This window comes from Capricornis sumatraensis, chromosome 3 (assembly GCF_032405125.1).
Source record: "Capricornis sumatraensis isolate serow.1 chromosome 3, serow.2, whole genome shotgun sequence".
Classification (NCBI taxonomy): Eukaryota; Metazoa; Chordata; class Mammalia; order Artiodactyla; family Bovidae; genus Capricornis; species Capricornis sumatraensis.
In genome coordinates this window covers 175,225,613-175,250,564 of record NC_091071.1, presented here as the reverse complement: position 1 = coordinate 175,250,564, position 24,952 = coordinate 175,225,613, and the positions used below count along the sequence as shown (strand labels likewise).

General features: G+C 58.1%; 1 protein-coding gene across 1 annotated transcript in view; it reads right to left on the bottom strand.

The window, feature by feature from the left end:
• The window catches only part of HSPG2 (heparan sulfate proteoglycan 2), a 110,350-nt gene that overhangs the window by 53,555 nt on the left and 31,843 nt on the right, over window positions 1-24,952 (bottom strand). Inside the window, exons 2-21 of the mRNA XM_068967048.1 lie at window positions 20,709-20,844; window positions 19,139-19,183; window positions 11,229-11,338; window positions 11,066-11,124; window positions 10,608-10,768; window positions 8,915-9,043; window positions 8,461-8,715; window positions 8,241-8,360; window positions 6,216-6,347; window positions 5,945-6,089; window positions 5,695-5,846; window positions 5,451-5,597; window positions 3,859-4,022; window positions 3,524-3,703; window positions 3,237-3,433; window positions 2,984-3,131; window positions 2,138-2,265; window positions 1,547-1,633; window positions 1,399-1,457; window positions 1,154-1,221 (exon numbers count right to left, since the gene is read on the bottom strand). Coding sequence (XP_068823149.1) covers window positions 1,154-1,221; window positions 1,399-1,457; window positions 1,547-1,633; window positions 2,138-2,265; window positions 2,984-3,131; window positions 3,237-3,433; window positions 3,524-3,703; window positions 3,859-4,022; window positions 5,451-5,597; window positions 5,695-5,846; window positions 5,945-6,089; window positions 6,216-6,347; window positions 8,241-8,360; window positions 8,461-8,715; window positions 8,915-9,043; window positions 10,608-10,768; window positions 11,066-11,124; window positions 11,229-11,338; window positions 19,139-19,183; window positions 20,709-20,844 — 2,622 coding nt within the window. The remainder of the gene's footprint in view (window positions 1-1,153; window positions 1,222-1,398; window positions 1,458-1,546; window positions 1,634-2,137; window positions 2,266-2,983; window positions 3,132-3,236; window positions 3,434-3,523; window positions 3,704-3,858; window positions 4,023-5,450; window positions 5,598-5,694; window positions 5,847-5,944; window positions 6,090-6,215; window positions 6,348-8,240; window positions 8,361-8,460; window positions 8,716-8,914; window positions 9,044-10,607; window positions 10,769-11,065; window positions 11,125-11,228; window positions 11,339-19,138; window positions 19,184-20,708; window positions 20,845-24,952) is intronic.

Here is a 24,952-nt window from a genome sequence, read left to right as displayed (position 1 = left end):
CTGGGAGCTGCAGGGTGGCCCACAGGAGGTGGGGGGGTGGGGCGAGGGGGAGTGGGGGGTGCTCCCTGCAGCTTCCGGTCCAATCTACTCACATTCCAGACCAGAACCCAAGGCCAGGGGGAGCCCTGGAAAGAGCACGCTTACGAGGGAAGGCCGCCATGTGAATAAGAATTCCCAACTGATGGAGCTTATACAACCAATCGTTTTCCTCTTTTCTCTGTGGTTGCCAGGGAGATCACGAATAAATTTTAGACTTGAAATATAGCAACGTGGTGAAAATAATTGTTGTTCAGTCATTAAAGTCGTGTCTGACTTTTTTGTGACCCCCATGGACAGTAAGTAGCCGACCAGGCTCCTGTGTCCATGGGATTTCCCAGACAAGAACGCTGGAGCGGGTTGCCATTTCCTTCCTCAGGGGATCTTCCCGACCCAGGGACTGAACCCGGGTCTCCTGCCTGGCAGGTGGATTCTTCATCAGCTGTGCCACCTGGGAAGTCCTGGTTGAAATAACTCCTGCTACTATTAATGGACTGTTTAATGCTCTGCGCTAGTTTCTATTCAACCAGCACCTCATTTAATTTCTTGAAGTCCCTTGAGAGGGATGTGCTATTTCCATGCTTCACACGAGGAAACGGAGGCTCAGGGATGGGAAATGACTGACATAGCGACATGGGGGACCAGCTTGGTGATCCACTCCGGGATGGAAGATGGGAATAAAGTGCTTGATTACCAAATCTGTCCACTTCTTTGTTCTGCAGACACCTGAGGCTCCCGCTTTCAGGCAAACCATTTCCCTTCTCTGAGCGCCCATCTCCTCACCTCCGAATCAGTGATGCTAATAGCTACGCCATTGTGTCAACGTGAGATGAAAGCATGGTCAGAGCAAAGGTCCGATGGTCACACAAAGGATGGACCTGACCCTGGAACCCAGGTCACCTGCCTCGCAAACCAGTTGCTCCTTCCTGATGCTGGGCCACTTCTCATGAGGAGCAGGAAGTCTAGCTAGGCAGACCCATCAGCCAGCCTGCAGTGGAGGCCACCACCCCTGGCCGAGGAGCCAGGGAGAGGATGCAGCTTCCTTCCTCCTCCTCCTCCTCCCAGCTGTGGGCTGGAACCCAGGGCCCCCGGGGTGAGGGGTGGAGCTCGCACGTACCTTGCAGAGGCAGGCCTCCCCAGAGGACCCCGTGCTGCCTCGCTCATCACAGCGCACAATCTGCTGGTCTGCAGATGCAAAGTTGGTGTTGGCAGGGAAGGTGGGAATAAGATGGACATAATCGACAGAATTGGGGGATGTGGGGCACTCCTCAAGGACCAGGGGGAGTTTGTGCTGGACCAGGGCCTCGGGCCTGGGGGCGGGAGGCCTGGGAAGGCGCTAGAGATGGTGTGTGCGATACTCACTGGTGGGCCTGCACTTCCCGTTGGGCTGGATGGGGTTGCCCTCGTAGCCGGCGGCACAGCTTGGGGAGACAGAGGGTGGTCACAAGCGTTCCCAGACCCCCCACCCACTATGGCCTGCTTCTCCTGGCCCCTACCAGCTCTCGCTCACCTCTCACAGCGGCGGCCTGTGTAGCCTGGGGCACATGCATCACACGTGGCTTGGCCGTCCGTGTCCAGGAAGCAGGTGTCTGAGAACCTGTGGGGATGAGGCAGACAGGACGTGGGGCAGGGCTGCAATGAGGGGCCGGGCCAGGGCTCACAGACCCGCTCTGGGAGTGACTGCTGTCCACAGGGACAGAGCAGGCCACGAGGCCCATCTGCCCTTTTTAAAAATTTTTTTGAAGATATTTTCTTTATTTTGGCCGCTCTGTGAGGCATGTGGGATATCAGTTCCCCAGCCAGGGTTTGCACTCAGGCCCCCTGCAGAGGAAGCGGATAATCCGGACCGCTGACCACCAGCCAGGGGAGTCCCGAGGTCCGCCTCCTCTAGAGCTGCAGCCTCACCGAGGCATTAGAAAGACAGAGGGGCCTGCTGCCTGGAACAGGAGGCAGGCCCAGAGAGGGCGAGGGGCTGAGGGCAATTTATCGACCAGGCGAGCCTCCGAAACCAGGTCTCCCGCCTCCCTGCCCAGAGGATGCCCCGGGCCCACTCCCCTGTCCGCGCTCCCCGCCCGCCTGCCCCTCCCGAGCCGGGCCTGACCTGCGGGAGGCGTCGATGTATGGGCAAGGGCAGGGCCGGCAGGCAGTGGCTGTGGCCTTGGTGGCGTCCCCGAAGAAGCCCGCCTTGCATTTGTTGCACTGCGGCCCCTCCGTGTTGTGCTGGCAGTTCTGGGGGAAGGGGAGGGAGGCGCTCAGGTTGGGCGGAGCAGCCCTGTGCCCCCGCCACCCGACGTGGGGCCACACTGGACCAGACGGGGCTCCATGAGGGTGGGGCTCTGAGGCTGTCTGGATCAGTGTCCTCGGTCGTGCAGGAATTACCCCACAGCTTTGCAGACAGGGGAACATCAGCTCCATCCTGCCGGGGAGTTCATCACCCCAATGGCAGCCTGTCCCATAGACGGTTCCAAATACCTGCTCTGTACTGACCTAAACCCACATTCTTCTTCCAATCAGTACCCATCGGCCAGTTCTCCCTCTGTAGGCGGTTCCTTCTACCCCTGATAGCTGTTCAGGGACTTGGGAGATAATTGTTTTCCCTGCTTAAACCTTCTCTCAGCTCCCAATTCCAGCTCCCTCCACCCTTCCTAAGAAATAATGTAAGATTTATAGGCTCCTTCCTGTTAGGAACGGCCTGCTTAGGGCCATGATTTATGCCGTATTCTCCAGGAGTGATTGATTGGACCAAAGTGAAGAGGAGGACTTTCACCTCCCTTATCTGGGCATAATATTTCTGTTAATGCATCCAGAGGTCACGAGAACTTGTGTGGCAGCCACAGCAGTCATTCTAGAGGCTTGTGCTAAGCTTCCGGGCACAGGGAAGTCTCAGCTGGAACCGCCCACCCTGCTCTTGCCTAGCCAGTATTCAGTGCCAGATGGCATGACTCACCAGGCAGTGGCCATACACAGGGTCACAAGAGCTGGCGTGGCCATTGCAGTTGCAGCCAGAGCAGGTGCCCAGGTAGGGCCCCCCGGGCACCCGGGTGAAGTGGGCGTCACAGCTCTCACAGGACAAGCCGGAATAGCCGATGGGGCATCTGTGGGGACAGAACCAAGACGGTGGCTGGGACCGTGAAGCCTGGCGGTTTCTCCCCGACCTCTGCCAGGGCCTCTGTGGTCTCTGATCCGGCTGGGTCAGGCACCTGCACTCCTCGACGCTGTGGGCGCGGCCGTGGCTGGTGGCGTAAGTGACGGTGGTATCCATGGCCACGTCACTCAGCCCCACGCTGGCCATCTTGTGGTCGTACACCGTCTGGATGAGCACCGCCTCCAGGCTCTGTAGCACCTGCAGCATCTCTGCCCGCTGCACCGGCCGGCCCGACTCATGCACCCAGTGCTCCTGGGTGGGGAACAAAGGTCGGGGTGTGGGGGGAGGTCGTGCATCAGCACCTGCCCAGCCTGTACCCCCGGGGGAGCAGGCCCCACGTACCTCAGAGAGCTGGACCTGGCGCTGGTTCGGGACCCCCGGCTGGGAGGGCGTGTGGCCCCGGGAGAGCAGGCGGTGGCCGGCGCCCACAAGGACCACGTCCGGCCGCTGCACTGGCTCCAGCGTGCCACGTGCCAGCTCATAGCGCACCCGGAAGCGCAGGGAGCCACCGTAGGAGTCCACCTGGCCGGGGCAGGGCGGGTCAGGGCGGGCAGCCGTGGGCACACGCGACGCTCACTGGGCGCCCCCTCCCAGCTTTAGAGGGAGCGGAGTACAGGCAGGCTCCGAGCATGGGTGCGGGGTACTGGGCCCCTCCCTACCCAGGGTGGCCCCGTCACCTTGTTGCCCAGGAACTGCTCGGGCAGAGCCCAGAAGGAGTCGTGGACCAGGAAGCGTCGGGACAGGTCGACCAGCTGGAACTCCTGCAGAGCGGTGTCGATCTGCAGCTGGGTGGAGGAGACGGGTGGCATGCCGGGCTGCGCGGGCATCGTCACGTTCACGCCTGGGGGGCACAGGGGAGGGATGACTGCCATGCACATGCCTGCCCGCGACAGCAACCCGGGTGTTAGTCCAGAGAGACGGAAAATTCTGAGAGAAGTATGATTTAGAGGGAACATCAGTCTCTCTCCCAAAGTCAAATAAAAGCCAAGTTTTTTTTTTCCCCCCCTACTGAATTCCTGGAGCAGCATTTCCCAAAGCACTCTCCAGGCAAAGCCGATGCTGCCGAACGATAGTGGGGAACCATCTGGGAACCCCAGGGTCAAGGAATCTCTGCTGCAGGACTTCTCAGAGCCTTTGCTTGCCAGTAGATCCGTGGACTGTCAGGGCTGGAAGAGCCCCACGGGGTAGTAGAAAGCTACAGTGGACTGAAGAATGGGTGCCCAAGTCCTGGTTCCACCACCCTCCAGGTGTGTGAATCTGAGCAAAGGCCTCAGTTTCTCTATCTATAAAATGGGGGCAACAGTGGCTTGCATCACAGGGTTATCAGGAAGCTAAAGTGAGCAGACTGACACGAAATGCTTAAAACAGAGCGGAACACAAAGTGCTCGAAAACTCAATAGCTGTTACTGTGGCTGTTGTAATGATGGGTCCTTGGGTCCAGCTGTGTCCTATACACACGCACACGCACACACACACACCCCCCCACACACAGGAATTCTCTCTGCAGCATCCTCCTGGATCTCTAGGGCAGCACTAACCATCCAAGAGAACTTTCTGCGACAATGGAAATGTGCCTGAACCCAGGTCCGTCTGATGTCAAGGCTCATGCCATCCTGCCTCTCAGAGTGTGAGAGAACTGAGGCCAGCTGCCTGACTTTACGTTTGGGAAAACAGGCCCAAAGAAGCCAAGAGTCTCAAAGTCACACAGGCAGTAGTAAGTGGTGCATCAAGAAGTCAGCTCCGGGCTAAGAATATGCCAAAGCCTGGGCTCTTACGCTCTGGGTCACTAGCGCCTCTCCATTCTGCAGGATGCGGATGCTGGGGGTGACAACAGGGAGCTGGGCACTTCCCACGGACAAAGCACTATTCTGAGTGGCTTACGCGCACCAGGTCCTCATAACAGCCTGGGTGGGTGATGTTTTATCCTCGTTTTGTAGATGAGAAAACGGAGACACTAGGTAGGTAACTTGGCAGGTAACTTGGCCAAGGGCCCACAGCAGTGAGGGTCAGAGTCAGAGCCTGGACTGTGGCTCCATGGCCCACCCTCTTCATCGGGTAATGCAGACGGGTATCAGCTGTAGATTTCATTTCTCCTAAAAGAGCTTGTTTTCCCCCCGAAATGCTTTTTCCACAGGGCTCGGCATTTCTTCAGCAACCCCACGTGCCTCCCTGGACCGGCTCCATCTGTCCAGAGCATATGCTACTTTCCCAACTGTCTGCCCTCTGAGCCTGCAGGAGCCCGGTGCCCGTCTCCCGCCCACCAACGCACCCTTGAAGTCATTGGGCTGGTCAAAGCGCAGCCGGATCTGGTCCCGGAAGCGGCGGCTGCTCTGGCACACGTTGGTGACGCCGAAGCAGAAGCAGGGTAGGCAGGAGGCGCTGTGCTCCAGGTAGAAGTGCCCGTCAGGGCAGGGACCTGCAGGGTGGCACGGGAGTAGGCTACAGCCGGTCCCTGGCGGACAAGCCCGGCTCCCGCCCTGCGCCCGGTGTCCGCCTGCCTTGCTGGGCCGTACCCCGCTGTGGGATGAGCTCCAGGACGCCGTCAGGAATGCCGAACACCATGCCTCGGGCGTTCATGGCCTCGCAGGTGTAGGCGCCCTGGTCTGCCTCCTTCACGCCGTGGATGGTCAGCGTACCGCGGCCGCCCTCACTGGTCACTGTCACCCTGGTGGGCCCCCCCGAGACAAGAGGCAGGGGTCGGGCTGGGCCGGCTGGCTGCACCTCCCCTCCAGCCCCAGCCCGCTGTCAGGACCAGAGCCATACCTGGGATGCGAGGGGATGTGGCCCCAGTTGAGTCTCCAGTTGATGATAGGGGTGGGGACGCCGATGGCCACGCAGGTGAAGGTCACCATCTGGCCCCGGGAAGCCTGGATCAACTCCTGGGGAGGGGCCACCACCTGGGGAGGCACTGGGGGAAGAAGCGAGCAGGAGTGAGGGGTGGGAGGCACCAAGGGGGGAGGAGGAGGGGGCCGGGGTGGGGAGGCTGCGGGGAGGGGCCCCGGGCCCAGAGCTCGCCCCCCAGCTCCCCGCTCACTGCAGCCAAACTCGTCGCTGCGGTCCGGACAGTCGCTCTCCTCGTCACAGTGGAAGCTGGCCGGGATGCAGGTGTTTGTGGACACGCAGCGGAACTTGGTGGGCCCACAGACATCCTCGGGGCGCTTGACAGCTGGGGACAGAGCCAGGTGGTGTAGGCAGCGGGCACTGCCCTCAGGGAGGACCCACCCCCACCCCACCAAGCCCTTGCCTACTTATGGCCCCCAGCCCAGGCTGCCCACCTTCCCTGGGTGTTCCTAGGATCACGTTCTCATCTTGCCTGCATGACAACACAGGCCCCGTGACCAGGCCCAGACTCTGCCACCACGACACTGCCCACAATGTCGTGGTCCCCAGTCATCCGTCCAACACACTCCACCTGTATCCCCTGAAACAGTCACACCCGGCACAGCAGTCACGCGGCTCCTCCCCCATCCAGCCACCAGAGACGCACAAGATCAAAGGCATAGCCCCAGGAGCCAGTACCTTGGGACACCGGGTGCTGCCTGGGCACGTCTGTCTACTGGAAAGGCCTTTAGCGAGGGCCTGCTGCAGCCCCGATCTCGCTGTTCCGCACCCCTCTAAGGGGCCTGGGGTGGCAGCTGACCCGAGACAGCCGTCCATGGGCTGGTCAGAGGCCTGGAGCCGACCCAGCCCCAGGGTTGGGCCCCAGCTAGGCATCTCTAGTAGATGCTAACTGATGTTCTTCAGGGAGACGGAGCTTGAGATAGATACAGGCAGCGATAGACAAGGCAGAGGCGTGTAGGAGCAGAGGCCACCCAGCCACAGAGGGGGAGCTCAGAAGAGGCCAGGAGGACCCACCTACTGCTCTTCCCAAGACCCCACCAGCCCCCAGAGCCACTCCCCTTTCACGCCCTCTGTTCTGCACTCGGTCAGCAAGGACTTGGCTTTCCTTGGACTGTTGCCCTGCAGAGGCCTCCGAGAAGCACTTTTCAACTAAAACCCTCAATTATTTCTCTCTCTCAAGGGGCTGGGTTGCCAGGCAAGCTTGGAGTCTCAGAGGAGTGACATAAAACTCTGCCAGTCTGCAGCACGACGCTGCCCTTCTCTCTCCAGGGCTTGCTGTGAAGCAGGGACGGCAGGGGAGGCGAGGAGGAGAGGCTGGACCCGTGGGCATTTGGAACATCAGCACGCTCAGACTGTGACCCGGGGTCACAGAGCAAGGCTTCCATTATCCTCAGTCTCGGACTAACAGGCCCCCGGCTTAGCCTCATGGATCGGACACGCAAGATGCTACCTGGGGTGGCCTCTGGCTCTCCAGGCTCACCCACTTAACTGTCACGGTGTCTATCACACTGACTAGGCAGATGGGTGGGCAGTGGAGAGAAGGGTGGCTGGACAGATGCACGGGAGGCGGGAAAGATGCTGGCTCCATGAATGGCTAGTGGAATGGGGAGCTGGCAAGATGGATAATGCGTGGATGGATGATGGATGGACGGATGGAGAAGAGATGGATGGGAGGAATGATGCTGGACAGATGGATAGATGGACAGAGGGGTTTATGGTGGAATTTATGGTGCAGTGGACAGGAGGAAGGACACTGGATGGACAGGTTGATGAGGGGCTTTGCAGCTCAGCAACGGATGAATAGATGGGTGGATGGTGGGTGGACAGATGGACGGGAGGAAGAGAGGATGTTGGACCGACGGACAGATGGTGGGTGGCTGAATGGTTACGTGGATGAAAAGCTGCAGATGGAGGAACAAATGAAGCAGAACCAGCTCTAGATGAAAAACCTCCAGGGCCTTAAAGAGAAGCTTTGCCTCACAAATCCATCATCAAGGGACCCTGGTTTATCAAGCCTACTCAGCCACTCATCTGACCCCCACACAAGCACACGTGACAAACAGTAACAAATAAAGAGACACTAACCACCGGCTATCTAGCCATGGTGTTTGCTACAAAGGTCAGCTCAGCATCAGAGAGAGACCTGACAAGTCTGTCCCCAGACCCGCCGGAGAAGGGTCGGGGCTCGGGGAGCGCGGCCAGTGGGGCGGACACTCACGGCAGTCGGCCTCGTCGGTGTGGTCCTCACAATCAAAGTCGCCATCGCAGCGCCAGAGTTTGAGGGCACAGTGCCCGTTTCCACAGGGGAACTCATTGGGCTCACAGGGCGGGGTGGGACCTGGGGGACCACCGGGCCAGGGTTCAGCCAGAGGCCTCCGGGGCCTCTCCCCTACCCCCAGCACCCGGACCCCTGCCCCGCGCCCCTGCCCGGCCCGCACCGCAGTCCACTTCATCACTGCCGTCGGCGCAGTCCTCTTGCCCGTCGCACACGTAGTCTTTGGGGATGCAGTGCCCGCTGTGACACGCAGCCTCATGTGGCCCACAGGGCACAGGCCTGACTGGGCTGGGCAGTGCGGCCTGGGGGGCTGGGGTGACTGGGCGCTGCTGGGTAGGGAGTGCTTCTGGTTGGGCTGGCGGCGGTGGAGTGGCCCCCAGATGGGGCAGCTGGGAGCTGAGTGTGGGCATCGGCTCCTCTGTGGACAGAGCCCGCTCAGCATTGGCACCTGGGGGCGGCTCCTCTCCCCTTGCCCCCCGCCCCGTCCCCAGGCCCCTGACCCTGTTACCACCCCTCCCGGGTCCCTGCCCACCTCCCCTCTTGCCTGCAGCAAACTCTCCCGGCACCCGCCTCCCAGGCTGACGTGGAGGTCACCGAGTGCCCACACAGCCCCTCACCACAATCGAGCTCATCAGACATGTCCCTGCAGTCAGGCCTCCGGTCACAGCGGTACTCCAGGGCCACACACTCGTTATAGCGGTGGCAGGCAAACTCCGCCTCGGTGCAGGCTCTGGGGACCTGGGGCACTGTGGGGGTGGGGGGGCCGTCAGAGAGGCAGGCGGGACATCGGTGGACGATGTCGGGGGGACACAGGCACTGCAGAGCTGGGACGGGGTTCTGGGGCTCTGTGTCAGGCCCGATGGTTTCTGGCTCAGCAAGGGCCCAGAGCACGCATGGTGGACGCATCACAGCACACATGGGATGTGGGCTCTGTGGCAGCGGCCTCACCCATCCCCCGTGTGGACCCCACACGCAGCTGGCATGCCACACCATGCAACCACCGGAGCACACGCGGGCAGGCCACAGCCAGGCCTAGCGAGGATGAAGAGGAAGGGGAGGGGGGGCGGCCGGTGCACTGTGCCCGGCCACCACGCCCTCATCCTGCCTTGCCCTCCATCCATTAGCTTCTCTAGTGCCCCGGCTTGGCCTGGGTCTGGCTTTACACGCTCACCTGGTGTCACTGCGGCCGCCACAGCGGCCAGGGGGGGCGGGGGTGTCTGTGCTGGAAAGGAAGGTGTGATCAGTAGCCATCCCGCCTAGGAGCTGGGGGCTCGCAGGGCTGAGCCAGCCCCATCCTACCCTCCCTAGCCAGAAGGACTCATTTAAAAGTGGGAGAAAGAGGACTAGGTCCCCAGGCGTCTTGATCTGGGCCTGGGGATGCCAAGGAACAAACTTGATCTGTGGGCACATTAACTGAGGTGTGATGTGCAGAACAAGGGAGGTGACGGTTTCACCCTGTGTTTTTCTGATGGGGTCACACCATGGTAGGGGTGGAGTTTGTTCAGTTCTGGGTTCCATAGTCAGGGAGGAGGGTGACATGTCCAGAGAGAGGACTGAGATGCAGACTGGGATGGGAACTCCCAGCCCGTGAGGAATGAACTGGGACTGTTGGCTCAAGAAGAAAACACTCCAGGAGCTGGAATGTGAGTCAGAGGGTGCAATGAAAAGAAAGCTGGGCCCCACGGAAGGTTCAAAGGTACAAGCTGTGCGTCCAACAGCTGTGTGCCTGGGGCCAGCTTCCTGTGGTCTCTGAGCTGCGCTTCTCACAGGTTCTGGCAAAACCAGCACAAACGCAGAGTTTGGTCTGCATCCTGGCTTTTGCTCTCTCTGTGTATGTGGGTTTGGAGCGACCATTTTCCCCTCACTGGGCCTCAGGGCCCTTGTCTCTAAAACAGGAGAAGTAATATCTACATCATAGGAATTACTGTGAAGTCTGAATGGGAGTGGTGTGCATACAGTCAGGGCTCAGTGAGTAACTGTTGGTGATTAAACAGAAAAGTATCTTGGACCTGAAAGCACTGTGTGAAGAAAGGAATTTACTACCTATTGTCAATGCAGAGAGGTTAATAGAGAGAAAAGCAGAAACCGGGTCTCATGGGTACCCGCTGGAGGACACGGATGTTGCTCAACCCAAGATAAGATTGCACAACAATTGATGGGGAAGATTCATAAGGTGGTGAGCTCCCTGTCGCTACCAGTATGAAAGGCCAAACTAGGAGGGCCCATGGTGGGGACCCTGAAAGCAGGGAGGGGGCGCACATGAGTCTGAGAAATTGGAGGGGGTCGCCCCCGGCTCCAGGATGGGCTCACCTGTGCCCAGGCGTCGGAACTGGAATCCCTGGGGAGAGGTGATGTAGGAGGCGATGGAGCCGCTGGAGATGACGCCGTGCAGCACCTCCTGAATCTGGGCCCCGTCGGCATTCCCTTCCGAGCCCACATCCAGCTCCACAAAGACCCAGCCGTCCAGCTCTCTGGGGGTGGGTGGGGGGCAGGGTGGAAGGGGGAGGAAGACGCCTGTGGTCTCAGCTCCTGCCCCGGGGGCCCTGCCCGATGCTCAGGCCTGATTTCAACTCTCCCCCCCGGCTCCTGGACAGCCTGCACCTGACGTGGGGCAAGTGACGGTCCAAACTACCCCTCCACCAGTCTTTGAATTACCACCCAGAGTGGGGCTGCCCCTTGGGCCCCTCCTGCTGCCCACCTGCCCCTGGGGCTCCTCCCCGTCCTTGTCTGCCCCACACCAGCTTCCCCTCTCCCAGGGCCCCTCTCACTTGATGAACACCACGCTGACAACCTGGTCTCCAGGGATCTTCAGGTACTCTGACTCCAGCTGGAGAGGGACACGGCGCCATCAGTCTCCGGACCCTTCACCCCACCTTCAGTCCTGCCCCGCCACACTCAGGGAGCCCCCCCGCAAAAGCCCCTTCACCTCACCGTGTCTACCACAGCCTCCGACACCTCTCGGAACTCCTCGGAGCCTGCGTCCTCCAGCTGAGGGCTATAGTCGATGGAGTGAGTGAAATTTACCAGCGCTCGGAAATAAACTGCAAAAAGGAGTTGGGGGTTGGGGGGGGTGTCACTATGAGGGGCCCAGACTGGCAGAACGGGGCCCTCAGGCAGCTGGGCCAGTGGGTGGAGATAGGAAGACAGTCCCTGGAGGCCTCCAGCTGAGGCCGACACCTGTGTGCCCACAGCTGTGCCCAGCAGGACTGCCCAGGGCTCAAAACCCAGGCCTTGAACTTGAGCAAAGGGCTTAACAGGGAAAACGGCCCAATCCAGATCCCAAGTGATGGTGCAGAAGAGGAGGCCTCCCCTGGCTCAGAGGAAGGCTGAGTGACAAGGGCAATGCTCCAGAGGAGGTGGCCTGGCAGAGAAATATTTTTTCCTTTGGTTGCACCACACTCCTTGTGGGATATTAGGTCCCAAACTAGGGATCAAACCAGGGCCTCAGAAGTGAAAGTGCCGAGTCCTAACCACTGGGCCGCCAGGGCATTCCCGCCACCTCCACCCCCTGCTTTTTATTGGTACAGAAATTACTCGAAAGAGACCGTGACATGTTTCTCCTCCTTCCACCCCCAACTCACGCCAGTGCCTACTCATCCTTCAGGGGTTAGTTCAGCCATCACCTACCTCCTCCAAGAAGGCTGCCTGAGCTGCCTTCCTTTCCCAAGCCTGGCTGATAGAGACCCCTCCTCCGGGGTCCTCCAGCCACTTGGTTTCTCCCATCAGTGTACCTTCTACCCTCAAAGTGGCATAGCTCCGACACGGTTACAAGGGCCTACAGAGCACCATCACAGAGACTGTGGGTTCTGAGGTCAGCCACATCTCAGGCACGGACCTCACCTCTCCGAACTTCTGTTTCCGTTTTGGTCAAATGCAGATATTAATTACATTTACTGCACCAGGATGCAGTGGGGAATAAATGATAGCATGCTTACAAGGCCACCTCCCTGTGTGCGAAGATGCAGCCCCGGGCAAGGAGCAAGTACTAGGGAATCAGAAGATGCTGTCATCTTTCTCTCTACTGCTAGACGATAAATGTGATGGGGGGAACCTCAGATCTCATTTACCCCGGTACCCCCAGTGCCTGCATAGTGCCTGGCACACTGCAGGTACCTAATATGTGATGGCTGAATAAATTCACAGCAGATTGGTGTGAGCATACACTTATACCTACTGTTTACTGAGCAACTGCTGTATACATTTAATGCACATTAAATCATCTCATGTTCATGAGTTATTAAAGTCTGTAAAGATGGGTCCCCAAAGGCTCAACTCCAGCCCACATGGAAGGGCCCCTACCCTGTAATACTTTCTACCCCCACAGCAGTCAAGGTACCAGGACATGACACCTGGATTCACTGCTCACGAGTCAAGCCGTGGAAGAAGACAGAAGAGGACACTCAATACACCTGTGAGCCCTGGGAGATCTCAGACACCTACTCAGGGCTACCAGTGAGTGCCATTCTAATGAGCACCCCCAAAATCAATACACCTGTGAGCCCTGGGAGATCTCAGACACCTATTCAGGGCTACCAGTGAGTGCCATTCTAATGAGCACCCCCAAAATCAATACACCTGTGAGCCCTGGGAGATCTCAGACACCTATTCAGGACTACCAATGGGTGCCATTCTAATGAGCACCCCCAAAATCTAGTTTCTGGGGATAAGATTTCTCAGGACAGCTCTAAATAGCCAACACAGCTTGACAGAGATTGTACTCCAAAACAGACAGGAGATAGATCTTCTGATCCCTGAACAAGGAGGGACTTGAGCCATCCTGCTGATGTGAATTTAAACTTGACTAATGCCCCTACTAGTCCGTATTATGCCATATTGATGCTGCTTATGATTGCTCCATGCACTGTCAATTGTCTAACCCGTTTCGTCTCTGCCCAGGTCAACAAGCTACAACATGCCGTGCCGGTTCAACAGAGACATAAAACTCCAGCCGACCACGGAAAATATCACACCCTTAGATGGACACCGCTGTAAGGACTAGCAAGAGGGGGAAGCCCAATACCCCTCGCTGCCCCAGTTCAGCAGGAAGTAGCCAGAAAGACCTCGACGCCCCTATTCCCAAAGAATTGGGCCTCCCATCTCTTGAGGGGGGAATGTTAGGTAGGTAGAATGGGGAAAAGGAGTCCAGAATGGCGGTGGCTTATAACAAGGAACGTCAAAGGAAGGTCCGAGGACCAGAGCGAAGACTTCAGATACAACAAACAGCACTCCTGGCTAAGCCCAATTTGCATAGGGCAGGCCCAAGTGGAGGAAAAAAATTTATAGAAGGAGGAGCCAAAGCGCTTTCTCTCTTTCTCCCCCGCGTGCGTGCGCTCTTTCTCTCTCTCTCCCTCTCTCTCTCCCCCTCCCCTACATGCTCCTCCACTCGCTTCCCTTCACGTCTTTGGGTTGGCATGCCCTCACGCTTTGAGGATGGAGCCTCCTGCTACCTTCTAAATAAAATAGAGCTGTAACACTCATTTGCCTAAGAGCTAGAACACGGTTTGTCCAAGACCCGAGAGCTGTGATGCGCCAAGGGCTTTGATGTCCGTCGCTCCAAATCTTTGTTGTGATGAGACAAAGAACCGAGGAACACACACTCGCGTGACATCTATGGTGCCGGATGAGACAGAAGTTTTAAATATGAGTTGTAAATGGAGCATACATGTGTACACACACACACACACACACACACACACACACACACACACATAGTGGGACATAGTAGGGGCCTGGCACATAGTAGGGGCAACATAACCTGAACCATTACTAAAGGAGAGGCAGCTTAAAAGCTGCCTCTTAAAAGCTGCCTTTTAAGCTTCGTTTTCTTCAGAAAACGAAGATCATGGCATCTGGTCCCATCACTTCATGGGAAATAGATGGGGGAACAGTGGAAACAGTGTCAGACTTTATTTTGGGGGGCTCCAAAATCACTGCAGATGGTGACTGCAGTCATGAAATTAAGCTTACTCCTTGGAAGAAAAGTTATGACCAACCTAGACAGTATATTCAAAAGCAGAGACATTACTTTGCCGACTAAGGTCCGTCTAGTCAAGGCTATGGTTTTTCCAGTGGTCATGTATGGATGTGAGAGTTGGACTGTGAAGAAGGCTGAGCGCCGAAGAATTGATGCTTTTGAACTGTGGTGTTGGAGAAGACTCTTGAGGGTCCCTTGGACTGCAAGGAGATCCAACCAGTCCATTCTGAAGGAGATCAACCCTGGGATTTCTTTGGAAGGAATGATGCTAAAGCTGAAACTCCAGTACTTTGGCCACCTCATGTGGAGAGTTGACTCATTGGAAAAGACTCTGATGCTGGGAGGGATTGGGAGCAGGAGGAGAAGGGGACGACAGAAGATGAGATGGCTGGATGGCATCACTGACTCGATGGACGCGACTCTGAGTGAACTCCAGGAGTTGGTGATGGACAGGGAGGCCTGGCGTGCTGCGATTCATGGGGTCGCAAAGAGTCGGACACGACTGAGCGACTGAACTGAACTAAGCTTAGTGCTTAAAAGCTCAGTCTCTGAGCAAAATTGCCACTTCTAATGAAAATAATTGAAAATTGCCCTGTGGCCTTGAGAAAGTTACTTATGTCTCTGAGCCTCGGTTTCCTCATCTATAAAACAGGGACAAGAGTAGTGTCCACCCCAGAGGGCTGTTGTGAGGATGAAATAAGATGAGGAATAGAAAATGCTTATAACAGCATCGGGCACACACTAGGGGCAGCAAAGGTTAGCTGGATTATCTCTGGTCTTTAAGACAAACCGAAGGAATGGACTTGGTTTTATTTCTTCCCATCTGAGAGAGGCATTCGTGGCTTTATCGGATCTATATTGAAGGTCTTTAATAAGCTAGGCCAATACTTTGGCCACCTGATGCGAAGAGCTGACTCCTTTGAAAAGACCCTGATGCTGGGAAAGATTGAAGGCGGGATGAGGAGAGGAGGACAGAGGATGAGATGGTTGGATGGCATCACCAACTCAATGAGTTGAGCAAGGGGCTGAGTCTGAGCGAGCTCCGGGAGTTGGTGATGGACAGGGAGGCCTGGCATGCTGCAGTCCATGGGGTCGCAAAGAGTCGGACACGCCTGAGCAACTGAACTGAACTGAATAAGCTAGCCATGTTCTAGGGTAGGGGATATAGCAGTGAACTTCGTAAGGGACGGTTCCTGCCCCCACGGAGATCACTTTGGAGGGGAGAAGAAGGGAAATAAGACGCATGGTCGAGGAATATCTGGACTATGGGGGAAGAAAAAAATGAGGGTGGGGGGAGCGGGCGCGCTGGGGTGGGGTAAGGCCTCCCCTCCCAGGGGCATGCTCAGAGGCAGAGGGCGAAGTGCCGGCGGGGGTGTGCACGGCTGGGAGAAGAGGATTCCAGGCGGGAGGAACCACAGCTGCGGAGCCCCTGAGGGAGAAGGGGGCGCAGAGAAGTGGTAGAAGACCCGCAGGCGGGCGGCAGAGCTGGGCCCATCCTCCTGCCCCTGCATGCTAACTCTCAGGCCCCCCGGCGGTGCCCCCCAACTCCACGCCAGGACCCCTCCCCCACCTCGGCGGCTCACTGAGCAAGCCCCCAGGGAACGGGCATGGCAGCCACGCGACAGCAAGCACGGCCGGGGTGCCCACAAGGGAGGGTGCCCGTGAGGGCGCACTGGACGACGGGGCTGGGCTGGGCAGGGCTGCCGGGGGCCAGGGGGGCAGGGCCCCGTGGGCTGGAGCGTGAGGGCCGTGAGCTCGGCCACAGAGGCCTCTTGTGAGCTGGCACAGAGGCCCATTGAGAGTCTCCACCCCGGCCTCTGGCCTCCGCCCCACGGCCCAGCGCGGGCCGAGGAGGCCAGGCCTCTGCCCAGGAATGTGCCCACTGTCGGGGGGGTTGGGTCAGGAGGGGGCCAGGCTCCACAAAAGCCCCTTTCTCCCAGTGCCTGGGAAGGGCATGGACCCTCCAGCCTGCCCCCGCCCCCGCCTCCTCCCAGACTCAGGGCACGGTCGGTGTGAGCGCCCTTCCTGGCGCAGGTAGCGGAGGGCCTGGGCACAAGGTGAGGCCGCGTCTGCTTCAGGAACCGACCACCCGGGCCGAGGCGGCTGCTGGGGGTTGGCCCGCGGTGGGAGTGCTCTCCGGGGTGGGGGTAGAGGGGGTGGCGCCTGCCCTGGCCAGCTGTCTTCTTGCTGGCCCTCATCTGACCCCATCTGGACAGCTCAACTCAAGCCTGAAGGGGCGGAAGGCCCAGAGCAGCCTGGCACCCCGGGTGGGGGTGCGGACCACCCCCAGGGCCTGGAGTCGCCCACTCCACTTACTCTCTATACCCAGTTCCCGCTCAACAGAATTTCCTCCCCGCTCACTGGGGCTCCAGACTGCCAGGATAGTCCTTCAGGGTCCCCTGGGTGGGCCCGGGATCGGCCAGGCCTGAGGTGGATCCAAATCATCTCCAGACTCTAGGGCCTTCGCCCCGAGGGGTCATTGTACCCACCCTGCCTAACCGGCACCCCAGGCCCGCTAAGCCGTGAGCTTAGATCCTACGCCCGACGGGGAAGGGGCAGGGGAGCAGGTGGGGCCCACTAGGGCAGGGGCGGCGGGCTGGGGAAGAAAAGAGGACCCACAAGAAAGGAGGGAGGAAATGGGAGAGAGGCGGGCGGAGGGGAGAAGGGAACCGAGTCCCCGCCGTCAGAGGAGACTCCCGGTCATCACACCGGCCGTGGGAGGGGGTCCCCGGGCGGAGCAGCAGAGAAGGAGGCGAGGAGGCGGCAGAGACACAGGGACGGGGAGAGGCCAATGGGAGAGACAGAGGCGGAGACAGAAAACAGAAAGAGGTGAAGCCGACGCTCAGAGATGGAGTCGGAGACGCGACCGACACAGAGACGCAGGGAGGGCGTGGTGGGGAGAAGCAGAGGAAAGATGAGACGAAGGTGGAATGGAGTGAGGGGAAGACGGAGGCATGGACGCAGAGATGGGGTGTCCAACAGACAGAGGGAGGGAAGGTTGGAGAGAGGGGACCAGGCGCGGATGAGACAGACACACAGACAGCGGGACGGGGACAGCCCAAGGCAAGGCAGGCAGGCGCGGCAGAGACAACCAGACGGGCTGTTGCAGGACGGACAAGAGCCGGAGAGAGACAGAGGCCGTCGGAAGCCTGGAAGCAATGGGGTGAGGGGAGCTGGGCAGGGCCCCAAGGTGGGGGGCGGCAGAGCCCGGGGCTGGCTGGGATGGGGTACTGGCATTCAGGGCTTGGGGGGTACGGGGCTGGGACAGAGCTGAGGAGAGCCAGGCCCCTGCCCGGGGGAAGAGCAGAGGGAGGAGGCATCTCAGAGGCTCCGCCGCCTGGGCGTGGCTCAGCTTATGATCAGGACCGCCCTCGCTTACTGGAGGAAGGAGGGAACTGCCCTTGGGCAAGGCCGAAGCAGGCCCACGGACCCTGGAAGTCAGGGAGATTTATCTGCGGTCTCTGGGGCTAAGATTCAGCCCAGCTGCCTGGACCTGCCTCAAGGGCAGCGGGCTGGAGCCAACGTTGGGGCCTGGAGGGCCTAAGTCCCCACACCTTCCCATGGATGAGCCCCACTCACCAGGAGAGGCTCCTGCCCTGCCCTTGGTCACCCCCCCACCACCACCCGCTGCCTCCTCTCGCTCACCCTGCCCCCGCCTCTGCCTTCTCCCTCCCATTGTAGCTTCTCAGGGGAGCAGGAGGGCTAGCAAGACCCACTCAGAGCAGCCTCGTGGGACAGGGTCCTGGATGTTTCTGAAGGGACAGGGTGGACGGGACCAGTGTCCCAGCAGGCAGCCTTGGCAGGAGGCAGCTCCAGGGATGTGTCAGCACAGGTCATTCTAGGGATGCCTTGTGTGCCTGGGACCCATCTGACACCCACACTCCGGCCCCACCCAGATCCCAGCAGCTGTAGCCCTGCAGAGACGGACACAGGGAGCAGCTTCAGACGGGGGGACGGGGTCTGAGTTCCAAGTGCTGGGAGGTCACGGGCAGGACCGCGCCACCCAGGGGCCAACCATCCAGTCTGTACTGGCCCAGTGAGGGTCCCGCACCCTCCAGCACTGGGTGGCCCCGAGGCACCGGGCGGAAAGGAGGCGATCCCACCACCCCAGACTCATCCCAACCCGCTGGGGTGGGCAGCGCTGGGGACGCAGCGGGGCCGCCCAGCAGTGCCTCCAAGCTGAGCTCCGTCCTTGGCCCCGATCACCCTGTGCTCAGGTACTCCCGGAGAAGGCAGCAGGAACCATACGGTACCCCTGGGTCTTGTGCCGGCTCGTTCTTTCTCTGCCCAGAATCCCAGGGTGGGAGAAAACAGAGACTCTGAGCCCCCTCCCCGTACTGGGCCAGCCCCTGCTCTGGCTGTACATGTTGGGTGCTGGCAGAGTGAGCAGCTGACTGAGGCCTGATTCCTTCCCCGCTATGAAGGCAGCCCTCTTTCCCCTCAACCCAGGAACCCCGGCCTCCCAGTAGGTGACCCAACCTAAATCAGGTTCCCTTCCAGGCCCGGATCCTGGCCCATCCAAATGCGTGAGCCATAGAGCCCCTCAGTCCACCCATCCCTGCCCCGCTCTGCATCGGTCACCCCAAGGAGGCCTCTGGGGAAGGACTCCATGGCTGAGCCGCCCTGGGAGGTGAGATTCTGACTTTGGATGCTGAGCAGCTGACACTCAGTCCCATCGGAACTGGGCATTTCCCAACACAGGCAGGCAGAGAACCCGGACACCCAATCCAGGCACACAGCTGTCACTCGGTGGGGATGAGACCGTCCCCATGGCAGGTGCAAGGAGGCCTCAAGGCCCTCAGCCCAGGAGATGGAGCCTCTGGGGCTGGGATTCCCCAGGGTCTGTGTGCTGTCCCCAGATACTTACCCATCTGGAAGTCCCCGCTGCCCAGGTCGCCGCTGCCCACACCGTCTACAAGCAGAAGAAGGACTTTTTCAGCAACAACTAATCTTCGTTGAGTACCTACTGGTTGTCAGGCGTGGCTCTGTGCCCCCAGTACATGGTGGGGAAGATCATGAAAACATAGATGTTGGGACTTCCCTGGTGGTCCAGGGGTTAAGACTGGGTGCTTCTAATGCAGGGAACTCAGGTTTGATCCCTGGGCGGGGAACTGAGATCCCCTGAGGCCATGTGGCTTGGCATAAAAAGCGAAAGTGAAAGTTACTCAGTTGTATCCAACTCTTTGTGATCCCCATGGACTATACAGCCCATGGAATTCTCCAGGCCAGAATACTGGAGTGGGGAGCCTTTCCCTTCTCCAGGGGATCTTCCCAACCCAGGGATCGAAGCCAGGTCTCCCGCATTGCAGGCGGATTCTTTACCAGCTGAGCCACCAGGGAAGCCTGACATGAAATAAAACAGCTGTAGTCTCCCCTCCACACCTAGGCAGGGCTGCCTGTAAAAACTGTAGGAAGCCTCCATTAATGACGGTGTGGTCCAGGCTGGATGGAGTGGGCGGGGCCAAGTCAGACCCGCCTCTAGGTGAGGATGGGAGGAAGTGGAGTAGGGGGGTCTCGGGACCGTAACCACCCTCTACTGTGCATTGCCCACCACCTTCCCCTTAAGTCTAGCTTATCCTGGGCTGTGTGGAGAAGCAGCCACCAGCCTGGGGTCACACAGGCGTCAGTGAGGGGTCCCGGGCTCACTGGGACCAGGGCTCAGGATGCACACAGCTCTTAGCCCATTTCGTTTTTTCCTAAATTTTTTTTTAATTGAAGTATAGTTGCTGTACAATATTATACAGTTTATAGGTATACAATACAGTGATTCACAATTTTGGGGGGAGGGTTGATGCGTGTGCGCTGCAAGATCTCAGCTCCCTGACCAGGGGCTGAACCCAGGCCCTAGCAGTGAAAGCGCCTAACCACTGAACCGCTGGGGAGTTCCTATAATTTGAAAGTTTCAAAGGTTATACTCCATTACAGTTCTTTTAAGACAGTGGCTATATCTCATGTGGTACAGTCTATCCTTGTAGCTTGCTTTATATCTAGTAGTTTGCGCCTTTTACTCTCCTACCCTTATATTGCCTCTTCCCCTTTCCCCACACCCACTGGTAACCACTAGTTCGTCCTCCACATCTGTGAGCCTGTTTCTTTTTTGCTATATTCACTAGTTGTATATTTTAGACTCCACATACAATTGATATCATACGGTATCTGTCTTTCTCCAACTGACTTATTCCACTTAGCACAATGCCCTCCAACTCCATCCACGTTGCCACAAAGGGCAAAATTTCATTCTTTTTTAACTGCTAAATAGTACTCCATTGCCTATATGTACCATATTTTCTTTATCCAGGCATCTGCTGACGGACACTTAGGTTGCTTTCCTATCTTTCTTAGTCCATCTCTAGAGGGGCCACCTTCAGGACCGCTGGGAAGTGCCCAAACTCCACCCTGACCCCCTCCACTCCCGGCCACCAGAATGGCCTGCTCACCTCCGGAGGCCTCATCAGCCAGGAAGTCCTCGTCATCAGAAAGGTCTGAGTAGCTCCAGCCAGCCCGGCCGGCTGTGACTGTTTCCGCATCTTCTGGCAGGGACAAGCCATCGTATGCCCTCAGCCCGTGGGTCACCTGTGGGACACCACCCAAACAACTGTGTCAAACTCTCCAATTCCTGCCAAGCCCGGGGCCCCTCTTCTCAAAGGGGGACCCAGAGTCCCACCCCAAGGCCCTCCAGTGGTCAAGTCAGATGTGGTTTGGCAAAGACGGTCAGGCTGAGGCTATACCGCTGTTTTTGACTCAGTTTCCCCAAATCTCATTAGCCACTGAATAAATCCTCAAATAAACAAATAGTGAACTTATACTTTTTTTTTCTTTCTTTCTTTTGTGGCCACACTGCGTGGCCTGCAGGATCCTAGTTCCTTGACGAGGGATCAAACCTGAGCCCCCTGCAGTGGACGCACAGAGTGCTAACCACTGGACCACCAGAGAAGTCCTGACAATACCCTTAAAACCGCTTTCGTAAGTGACAACTCCTCTTCCCTCGGGAGAAGGCAAGTGATATCCAGGACACGAGTTAGGGGGCCGGGAGACGCAGGCAGGTAGCGGGTGGCCAGGGCCAGTGCAGACGAGGGGTGTGGGCAAGTGACAGGGCGGCCAGGGTTCAGCACAAATGGGAGACAGAAGCAGAGATGGAGGGGGTGTCAACCGAAGCTGCAGTCTCCAACAGCGCCTCCCCCCACCACCCCCGCCCCAGCCATTTTGGCCACTTGTCTCTGCCTCAGCATGGCCTCTGAGTCTCCAGGCCACAGGGGACACATTCCAGCCACGTTGGAGATCAGCTCTGGCACTCGTGGCCACACTGACCGGCTCATCTGTGCGCCCAGGGGCGGGGGTGAGGCCCAGCAGCTGGGCTGAAAGGGGGCAGGTCACCATGGTGTCAGCTCCACGTGACCTCGGGTGGCGCTGAGCCCAGCACGAGCTGCAGCTCAGTTCAACACAGGGGCAGCTCGGACCCCGCACCCAGCAGGCCAGCGCAGAAGGGCCCCAGCGGCTGTGACCCCTGTTTCTCAGGGGTGGGTGTGGGCAGTGAAGGCCTCTTTCCCCTTAGACAATATCGTGTGTATGTGCGTGTGCACGCTGAGTTCTCAGTTGTGTCCGACCCTTTGCAACCCCATGGACTATATAGCCCACCAGGCTCCTCTGTGCATGGAAATTTCCAGGCAAGAATACTGGAGTGGGTAGCCATTCCCTTCTCCAGCGGATCTTCCTGACCCAGGGATCGAACCCACATTTCCTGTACTGGCGGGCGGATTCTTTACCACTGCGTCACCTGGGAAGCCCCTAGACCAGACTGAGGCGTTTCCAAAGGAGTTTTACAAGATAACGGAAAGGAAAACAAACCGAGCGGAGCCTAAGGGAACCGCGGTGTCTCCAAGCACAAGAGTGCACGGGTCCACAAGTCCAGTTCCAGATGGTCTGGCATGAGTGTCTTGGCCTCAGCCCTATCTGGGGAGCCCAGCCCGGCCAGAAGGAAATAGGCTCCCTTGTAAAAACCAAACCCAGCCCTCACTGGCTAGACAAGCAGAGACACCCAAGGAGAAGGAAAAAACCAGACAGTCAGTCCCTCTCCTTCACACCGACCACGTCCCTGGAGCCTCTGGCCTTTTCTCACGCTGGTCTCTCTGCTGGAATGCCCTTCTTGTTTATCTGGCTACCTCCCATCCATCCTCCGAAACGCAGCTAAACACCACCACCTCCTCTAACTACTCAGTCACAAACCAGAACACATTCCGATAGGCCTGGAAACAGGGATGAATCTCAAACACTTTGTGCTGAGCGAAAGAAGGCAGAGAAAACACCATACTGTACGATTCCATTTCAACGAAACTCCGGCGGGGATCAGTCTAACCTATAATGACAGGAAGATGGGTGGTTGCCTGGGACCAGGGGTGGGGTGGGCTGGGGTGGGGCCGGCCAGGAAGGGGCACAGGAGACCTTTTGGAATAACGGTCCCCTGGGTATATAATCAATAGGTCTCATTCCTATTACTGAACTGTACACTTAAAATGGGTATGTCTTATTGCACGTACTTTATACCCCAATAAAGATGACTCAAAAGAAACTCTCTTCTGGGAAGAGTAGTTATGACTCCTCTGCCCCCAGGCTGGGTTCTGGACCGTCTGGGGCTCACCGTGGAATGGCTGTACCTGCACTGGAATGACGGCACCTTGAAAGCAGGGACTGTGATGAGCTCATCTCTGCTTTCTCAGCAGCCCATGTTCAATAAGTGCCTGAATGAATGGACAAAAGTGTCATCACCTATTCATTCCAGCTGCTTCCTGAGCATTACTTTGCTCTGAAGGTACCACTCAGCCCCGGGCAGTCTGTATGTATCTCCCTCCTTGGGTCATCTTTGTTTTGGCAGTGCTACCAAGCCTTGCAGAAGGTCTGCACTGCCCATGTCTATCCCCTGCTATAGTCTTAAGCCCCTTCCCCTCACAATCCATGGGCAAATTCCTCCTCTCGTTCCTTCTCTCCCTTCCCTCTCCCTTTGGTCAAATGCCCATTCATGCCCTGGGTGGCCAGAGGACTTCTGGGCCATGCCCATGAGGTCTGCATCCAGGAATAAGCTTTAGAACCTTCAGGAGCTGGTGAGAAATAGATTCCTGGGCTCTTCCTCAGAGACACTGAGTCATCTCCCCACCCCAGGTGGGAGGGTTAATGTCATGCCTGCTCAGGCATTCTGACACTCACTGGTTAAGAACCACAAGGCCAGCCCAACATCAGAGGTTCTCCCTTCTCTCCTGGCTAGGGGTAGAGAACAATGTTCCCTACCCCTCGGGTGGGTCCTACGCAGGCCCTGATTGGCCTAAGGGGAGTGTGAGGCTAGGGCTGGTGCAGGGGCACTGACTCTGGGTAGAGGAGGCTAGCGGGGCAGGATCCTCCCCAGCTGGGGAGGCCTCTCTTTGCATCACTGCCAGCCCTCCCCCTCCCACATGCAAACAAGGCCGTGGATGGCACACCTGGGGCACAGAGATTCCTGGCACCCCAGAGACACCAGGCCACTGTCTGGAAAAGAAAACCCTGGTGGTAAGCAAGGTCCAGGGCTTTTTTGCAGGGAGGGAGAGGCCACTGGGGCTTGGGACTGGACAGGAAATAGCAACACGAGATTCATCTTGGGAAAAATGTTGGGAACACACATCTGCAGTGAGAGGGGAGAATCCAGAGTATGTCGGGCCCTGGACCGGAGCCCCCTCCACCCCAGGGAACCTGGGGAATGGGCTCGTCGCATGCCAGCTTGCCCCGCTTGCAGCCCCTACCCCACAGTCTAAGGCTTTGGGGTCAGATAAGGGCCTGCAGCAAGGGACAAGCCAGCAAGAGCAGAGACTTCACTTGCGAAAAGCTGAAGAACAAGAGGTTTTAGCAGCTGTATTTCACATCTGGAAAGGGAGATGCCGCCAGACCGGAAAGAAGCTTCCAGAAAGAGACCCAGAGTCTGAGACTTGATCACTGAAGGGAATTTGGATTCAGACCTGGAAAGTTCGGAGTCTACGTGGGGAATAAAAAGAACCAACATTCACTGAGCACTTCCTAAGCGACAGGCACTCAAAGGATTCTGTAGGTGTTAGCCCAGGTTAGGGGTCAGGCAGCCCCACTGTAAAGACGGGGGCATGTGAGCAGAGTCAGGAACGTGGGCAGAGCTGGGATTTGAAACCTGCTGGTCTGGCTCCAACATCTAAGCCCTTACTCTGTGCCACACCTCCTCTGTAGCCAAGGCTGGGGAGGGAGCGAACCCACTGAAGTCACTGAGAGTCACTCCCACAAAGCCTCTCAACCACACTGCAATTCACAGTTTACAGAGCATTTCCTTGGCCGCAGAGTCACTTGACCCTGACAGTGACCCCCTGAGAGGAATGAACTGGTGTGAATGGGCCCCACTGGCTGGCAGGCTTAGACCCAGGACCTCGGAACGCCCTACCCCAGCCCCTGCTTCCCAGGAAAGGAGGTGGGGCTGCAGCTGGGCCTCCAGGCCAGCCGTGAGGGCAGAAGCAGCAGGCAGAGCCAAGAGGTTGGCTGGCCTCCATCCCCAACGGGATCAGCTCCCAGGGACGCCAGAACTGGCAGCAGCCTGGACGCATACAGTGGGTGCTTAAGGTCCCAACAAGGGCCGCCAGTGGCTGCAAGGTCACAGGCAGAAATAGAGCCCAGGTTTCCTGCCCCCAAGCCTGTCTCCGGC